Source organism: Pundamilia nyererei, unplaced genomic scaffold (assembly GCF_000239375.1).
Source record: "Pundamilia nyererei isolate P.nyererei 1_Seehausen unplaced genomic scaffold, PunNye1.0 scaffold00202, whole genome shotgun sequence".
Taxonomy (NCBI): domain Eukaryota; kingdom Metazoa; phylum Chordata; class Actinopteri; order Cichliformes; family Cichlidae; genus Pundamilia; species Pundamilia nyererei.
The window spans coordinates 76,456-83,665 of NW_005187603.1; the positions used below are offsets into that span (position 1 = coordinate 76,456).

Sequence of the window (7,210 nt, forward strand, 5' to 3'; positions counted from 1 at the left end):
TGCACCATGTCGACCAATGAAAAAATGATATGGCCACATGACATTTGGTTGTTTAGGAAGAGGCGGAAGATTTAGGAGTGACAGAGAGAGAGAGAGCTTTGAGATGTGAGAGATTTGTGACGTTTAGCGTGTTTGCAGTGTGTAGTTAATGTGTTGTCTTGTGTAGTTAGTGTGTAGTGTTGTGGATAGTTTTGTGTTGTGTGTCAGAACAATGAGGCGACTGCTGTCTCCAGGTAGAAACAGCAGTGACACACCTGCTGCTGTCAGACCTGCAGGTATCAGGCTGTGATGTTTCCTTTATAGTGGACAGAAATATTTGGAGTGGCACAAATAATTTGTGGCATCTTATTGAAGAACAGCTGATTGTTCTGTAAACAGTTTGAAATGGTTATTAAAAAAGCTAAAAGGTAAATGGCTGAAAATAACTTTGTTGTTTGCAAACCTTGTGTATATGATTTTAAAACTGACAGTTTATATTTGTATTTAAAGTTATGAAATATGATTCATTAAACATGTTTGTGGTTGTTACAGTAAAAATATCACTTTTTCTACTCTGATGTTTTTTGTCTGATTTTAGATCAGTTGTGTTAGTACAGTCTGTCAAAATGAAAACATGACTATAAATTCAGACACGTGAGGCTGTGCTGAAAGGATGAGACCAAACAAGGCAAATAAATAGTTTTTAAAGGTGAAATTAGGAGGGAAAATAGTTAAAAATGGACGCTTATACCCTGGACCCCAGAGGGTTAAACGTTTTTTTAAAGTAACACAATAGTTACTTTTCAAGTAATTAATTACTTTTAGAATATTGTAACTCAGTTACTAACTCGGTTACTTTTTTGAAGAAGTAACTAGTAACTGTTATTAATTACGCTTTCAAAATAACTTGCCCAACACTGGTTAGGATCAGCAGCATTTGCCCAGATAATGAAATTCTGGAGCCTTCTTGGGACTCCAGACTACATTGGCTCAGGTCAGTGCTGCTGTGTGGAGCATGGAAAAGCTGCACAAGTCCAGTAACTGCATCAAGTCGTCTCAGTCTGAAGGCCAACAGAGCAGTGGGCCGACCTGGAGCCTGCAAGGAAAAAGAGAACAGGGAGGACGGAGAAAGGCTGGGCACCAGACCCAGACAGGGCCAGGACAGAGCGGGAGGAGCACTGGGCATATTATTTACTGGAGGTGAGATCATTTCAATTTAAACAACAGCAAAATTCTTTTTATTTGCATCACAAATTTCATGCAGATTTAATTTAATTTGTTTGCATCTTTAACGAGGTTCTCATCACGTCTGGCGTGGAGTCAGAAAACCTCGCCTTTGGCTTTGTGTTTGTTTAAAATGACACTATAACTATGTCAACAACTAGGACGCTCTAACACTCAAAATATGAGTAAAGTGAGCAACACTTTACTCATTTTAAACCTAAGATTGAAATTTCACTTTAAAGTATGACAGTGAAATATCCCTGATGACTCGAATGGACGTGTTTTATGCTTTATGGCTCTGGACAGGCGTGGATGAAAAATGGCTGTAAAGCTGCAGGGCTGTGGTTCTCTCCGGGTCAGAATCGATGGGTTAATGCTTATGCAGGATAATCTCTTGAGCTCTGCGGCTTTTCAGAAGTGTTTGGTTGAACTTTGGACCTCGAGTTTCAGCCGCTCCTCAGTTTACTGAAGATTAAACTGCTAAACGAGCATGAAAGCAACACAACACATCAGGAGAGTCACTCCTGTGAGTGGGACAGGATTTGTCTTGATCGGAGGCTCTAACTAAATATCATCTGTGTCTGAACTGGTTTCCTCGAACCTGTCAGCCCCTCTGATGTGAAATGAAACTTGGCGTGATGTCTGTTATTCACTGTGTTGACTGTGAGTGGATTCCACATTCTTAGGCACACCCTAAACCATTAAGCTTTCTGCTGTTCGTGACTGAAACAATCACAGGTGTCTCCTCCCAGGCTCGGCGCCAGCTCACCATCATCCCTCCTCCTCCTCACTCGCTCATCTGAGAGTATAAAAAATCCTGCGCTGTCTGAGCGCTCCACTTTCTCCTCTTCAGCTGAAGCAGAAAGACAGCATCCTTCATCCTCATCATCACACGAGACGATGTCCTTCAGGTCTGCTAGTGGGGGAATGTTCCGGGGCAGCAGCAGGTCCCTTTCCGGCGCCATGGGAGGAGTCAGAATGTCTACTGCTTCATCCGCAATGTCTCTGTTTGGTGGTGGCGGTGGTGGAGGTGGAGGTGGAGGTGGAAGTGGATCTGCCTATAGCTTTGGCTTCAGCGGTGGAGCAGGTGGCGGTGGAGCAGGTGGCGGTGGTTTCGGGTTTGGAGGTGGTGCTGGTGACAGCGTTGGGCTCTCTGCCAATGAGAAAGCCACCATGCAGAACCTGAACGACCGTCTGGCCTCCTACCTGGACAAGGTGCGCAAGCTGGAGGCGGCCAATGCCGAGCTGGAGAAGAAGATCAGAGAGTTCCTGGAGAAGAAGACCTCCCCCTCCTCCAAAGACTACAGCCAGTACTACAAAACCATCGCAGAGCTGCATGCAAAGGTAGGCTCACCATTGTTTAGTCACATGACCAAGGTGCACGCACAGCATCGCTCAGCCTTGCATCAGCTTCATCTTCAGCTCCAGGATCTGTTTCCTGAAGCAGAAAAAAGCAGTGCAGTCAGAGAGTAAAGCACCACAAAGCATTTAAAAACACAAAGGAGGATGTGAAGGTGAATAAGAGTCAGAACAGAAGGAAACACCCGAGAAAGACGAAGGTGTGACATCACAGCCTCACACTTTCATCACTTTTCACAGAAACTAAGAAAATCTGTTTGTGCAGCGCGAAGATAAAAGAAATGAGCAGATTAAAAACCTCACTGCAGAAATGTATCATTTATATTTAAGATGACATCATCACATAAAGCTGAACTCGGTGCTCTGTCAGTTTGTCTTCACCTGTAAAATCGGATATTCTTAAACTGCCCTGTTTTCACCTTCAGATCCAGGATGCTACCAAAATCAACGGTGGCATCTACCTCTGCATCGACAACGCCAAGCTGGCCGCTGAAGACTTCAGGCTCAAGTGAGTGAACGAGTTTGTTAATGAAGCCAGCAGTTCATTTATGACATGTTGAGTATGAATGAAAAACATATTTCAGGGTTTGTTTTTCCAGTCAAATATGAATCAGGGGGACCCGTAGTGGCTCGTGTTTAGGGGAAGCACACATTAATCTTAAGACCTCAGTCTGAGTTTTTAAAAGACTTTTTTTGTTTCCTGTTCTCATGCTGTCCTCCTGTAGCCCAGCATGAGCAGAGGTCTCTTTTTTTCCTCTTGTACTTTCCCATTGTAGTGTACATTTCAGTGTTTTTCTGTAACGCTACCGTTCTCTGACTTGTATCCCCATGTGATGTCTGTGTTGTGTGTGTAAGGTCGGGGGGCGGGTTCATTCCACTGCATGTGGTGAATAAAATTTTAACTTGAACTTGAAAAGATTTTAATAAGCAACAGAAAATAAAGAAAAAATGTAACAGTAACTCCACAGCTGTGTGCAGCTAGCTTTTTAATTTATGACTTTGTCACGCCTGCAAACAACAGCATGACATCATAATTAAATAACGCTCTTTCAGATCCTAAACCACACCCACTTTTCACTCACTGTCACTCTTATTTACTTAAGGTAGCTCTTGCTGTATATTAGCACTATTCAGGCTTTGCAGTCACATGGCCACTAACCATGTGATGTTAACTTGTCTAATGCTGGCAAACAAAAAAAGCCTAACCAGCACAGACGTGTGCGTCCCCCTGTCGCTGGGCGAGAGAGAACCACCGCTGTGGTTACTAGTCCAGCGCTAAAGTCACGTTTACATGGAGGAGAGCAGCTCGTGTGCAAACAATCCTAACTTCTCGCGGAGCGGCAGTAAAACAGGAAGCAACGAACGCTGGCCTTCAAAGTAAAAGCAACTTCTTCCTGCTGAAGCCAAAACATTTCAAACAGCAGAGCTTTTACTTTAAACGTTCTTCTTTTCAGTTTCAGTTTCACTGCTGCTCAGAGAGTCGTTGGTTTGCAGATAGTTCGACGGCTTAGATGCAACCAAATGAGGTTTTTCTGTTTCTGATTGTTTGGGAAATTTCTGAATGCTTGTGTTCTTCTGCAGGTACGAGAACGAGCTGGCCATGCGTCAGTCCGTGGAGGCCGACATCGCCGGGCTCAGGAGACTCCTGGATGAGCTGACTCTGACCAGGACCGATCTGGAGATGCAGATCGAGGGCCTGAAGGAGGAACTGGTCTTCCTCAAGAAGAACCACGAGGAGGTCAGTGAGTTCTTGCTCTGTGTTTGGGGATAAATAATATCCCAGCTATTAATAGATGTCCATTAATGTGCCTCCTGGTTGTATTTGTAGGAGCTGCTGGCCATGCGGACTCAGATGAGCGGTCAGGTAAACGTGGAAGTGGACGCTGCTCCTCAGGAGGACCTCAACAAGGTCATGGAGGAGATCAGAGAGCACTACGAGGGTCTCGCTGCCAAGCAACGCAAAGAACTGGACGCCTGGTTCCAGGCGAAGGTGAGACAGGATTTTTAACTCAGGAGATAAACAATCCCAGAAGATGAGCCTCTGACTTCTTCTCTAGCATCACCAGGATGTTTCTGGGTTTTCCATTCAAATGGCCTGCATTTGTATAGCGCTTTTCTAGTCCATAGGACCCCAAAGCGCTTTACACTACATTCAGTCATTCACCCATTCACACACACATTCACACACTGGTGATGGCAGCTACATTGTAGCCACAGCTGCCCTGGGGCGCACTGACAGAGGCGAGGCTGCCGGACACTGGCGCCACCGGGCCCTCTGACATTCAGTTTTATTCATACAGAAGAAACCACAACCAGCTGTTGTAAAGACTCCACAATAATACTAATGGCTTGTTTTGTAGACACCGAGCATGATGGGTGCATCATACCTGGTGGCTGGATGGACGAGGGGTGAATGACTTAATATTGATCTAAATAAACATCACAACATTGTTTTTGGTCCTTTCAGTCCGAAGCGCTGAACAAAGAAGTCGTCGCCAGCACAGAAACCATGCAGACGTCCAAATCAGAGCTCACAGATCTCAAACGGTTGCTGCAGAGCCTGGAGATCGAGCTGCAGTCACAGCTCAGCATGGTCAGTATCACAGCACACAAAGGTTTTCATAGCTTTCCAGAAAACACACTGAGCCTCCTCCTCTGTGCCTCCTGCAGAAAGCCGGGTTGGAGGGCACGCTGGCTGAGACTCAGAGCCGGTACGCCATGCAACTGTCTGGTTACCAGAACCAGGTACTCATGCTGGAGGAGCAGCTGTCGCAGCTGAGGGCAGACCTGGAGCGGCAGTCCCACGAGTACCAGAGGCTGCTGGACATCAAGACCAGGCTGGAGATGGAGATCGCCGAGTACAGGAGGCTGCTCGAAGGAGAGGGCACCGGCAGGTCAGAGCCTTTACCTGTAAAAACGTTTAGGACAGACAAATATGAAAAATGCTTTAGTGACAGCAAACAAATGTTTCTGAAATATTTATGTTCAGTGATTAAATCCAGACGGTCCTGTTTGTCTCCTACTGCAGTAAAACCACCACCTCCACCACCTCCACCACCTCCAAAACCTCCTCCTCCACCTCCTCCACCGCCTCCTCTGGGCCCACCAGCGTCACCACCAAAAAACAAATCGTCATCGTAGAGGAGGTCGTGGACGGGAAGGTGGTGAGCTCCCACAAAGAAGAGGTCACCCTGTGAGGTCCAGCAGAGGGCGCTCTCACAGAAATGAACATGCAAATAAAAATCCGCTGAGGAGTTTCAGAATAAAAATGCGTTTTGTGTCTTTTGTTTGGGCTGAAATTCAAATTAAGTTCAGTTAAATTAATCAGGTCCAGGAAGTGATCAAATATACTGTGTTAGCTGTTGAGTCACAGTAATTTCAGGTCCCTCATCTTCGGAAACTGTCATGTAATTGGACGATTCACTCAAAAGCTGGCTAAAGGTGTGAAGTTGGTGACAGTGTTTCTGTGAAGATGCAAGATGCAGTCAAAGGACAAATGACTGAGATAGAGCAGGAAGATTGCACTCACGCATTTATTACTTCCAGGCTGGACGTTTGTTTCTTCATGACATTGTAACGTGAGGGTTCACCAGATGGTTTGGAATCTCTCTGAATAATTAGGAACAGCAAGATGGAGACGGATAACTTTTTAGCAGCCTCTTTACTCTCAGCACACAGCAACAACAACCCACACTTCCTGTGTGCATGAATACTTCACTGGCCTCTCAGAAGCCAGGAAATCCCATACAGATCAAAACAGGGAAAACAACCAGGTAGATATAACACATACTTATTACTGGTTTGAACATGCATGTCTAAACATTCAAACGTGTAAACATGTAAATATCAAAACACGTAACCACCAAATAGCTACATAACTAGCTTTATAACCTTTGTAAACACCTCTTTGTATATCATTTAAATTTACTTCTACACTTTACAATATCATAATTACACAAAGCTACAGACCCACTCTTACCCAATTAGCTAGCAGCTAATGACCCTCACACCTGTGCAGTTAATAAAAGTAATGTTTGTCATGCTGTTGCACACATGTAAGAGGGTCATAAATCACATGTTGTTATAATTACACAAAATGTGTTCTAAACCCACAAACCTCTGCTGTCGAGGGCGAGCATTGGTTAAAAGTCCTCATGTGACTGATGCGAGCAAGATGCTTTTATTTAGCAAAATTATGATTTATAATTGAATGTTTTTGTTGAGGGGCACAGGCAGGACTCCACACACATTAAAAAAAGAGAGAAAGAAAAGGGCACCTGGGGCACCCGAGAGGAAAGGGGCAGGTGCTCAAGCCCCCTCCGGCCCCCTCGCTGCACGTGCCTCGGCCTACTCCATTGTTCTCTCCAACAGAAGTCCGCTCAGGTCTAAGATGTTTTAATATTAAGTGATTCTACATTACTCTGCTTTGGGGATAAATATTATCACCAGAATTTGTTGCACAATATTTATACTCAGCATGTTTCTGACGACTGCAACAAACTGACACGGCCATCATGGGGTGTATCTGGGATGATCAGGAAGAGGAGTACAGAAGTCTGGTGAGGAACTTTGTCGCATGGAGTCACACAAACCACCTGCAACTCAACACCTCAAAGACTAAGGAACTGGTTGTGGACTTCGGGAGGTC

The 7,210-nt window shown here is 45.0% G+C and overlaps 1 protein-coding gene across 1 annotated transcript; it reads left to right on the forward strand.

Moving 5' to 3' along the window:
• Positions 1-1,140: 1,140 nt before the first annotated feature.
• LOC102205944 (keratin, type I cytoskeletal 13-like) lies at positions 1,141-5,814 on the forward strand. Its single transcript, XM_005747663.1, has 8 exons — positions 1,141-1,179; positions 1,942-2,547; positions 2,988-3,070; positions 4,144-4,300; positions 4,391-4,552; positions 5,030-5,155; positions 5,233-5,456; positions 5,591-5,814. The coding sequence occupies exons 2-8, from the start codon at positions 2,104-2,106 to the stop codon at positions 5,757-5,759; spliced, it is 1,365 nt and encodes a 454-aa protein (XP_005747720.1). The 5' UTR covers positions 1,141-1,179; positions 1,942-2,103; the 3' UTR covers positions 5,760-5,814.
• Positions 5,815-7,210: the final 1,396 nt, after the last annotated feature.

Bases quoted from the DNA above. Each gene is read 5' to 3' on its own strand.
- LOC102205944 (XM_005747663.1), top strand. From the start codon at position 2,104: ATGTCCTTCAGGTCTGCTAGTGGGGGAATGTTCCGGGGCAGCAGCAGG. The intron at 2,548-2,987 runs GTAGGCTCACCA...TTTCACCTTCAG, and splicing joins TCGCAGAGCTGCATGCAAAG to ATCCAGGATGCTACCAAAAT. The intron at 4,301-4,390 runs GTCAGTGAGTTC...TTGTATTTGTAG, and splicing joins TCAAGAAGAACCACGAGGAG to GAGCTGCTGGCCATGCGGAC.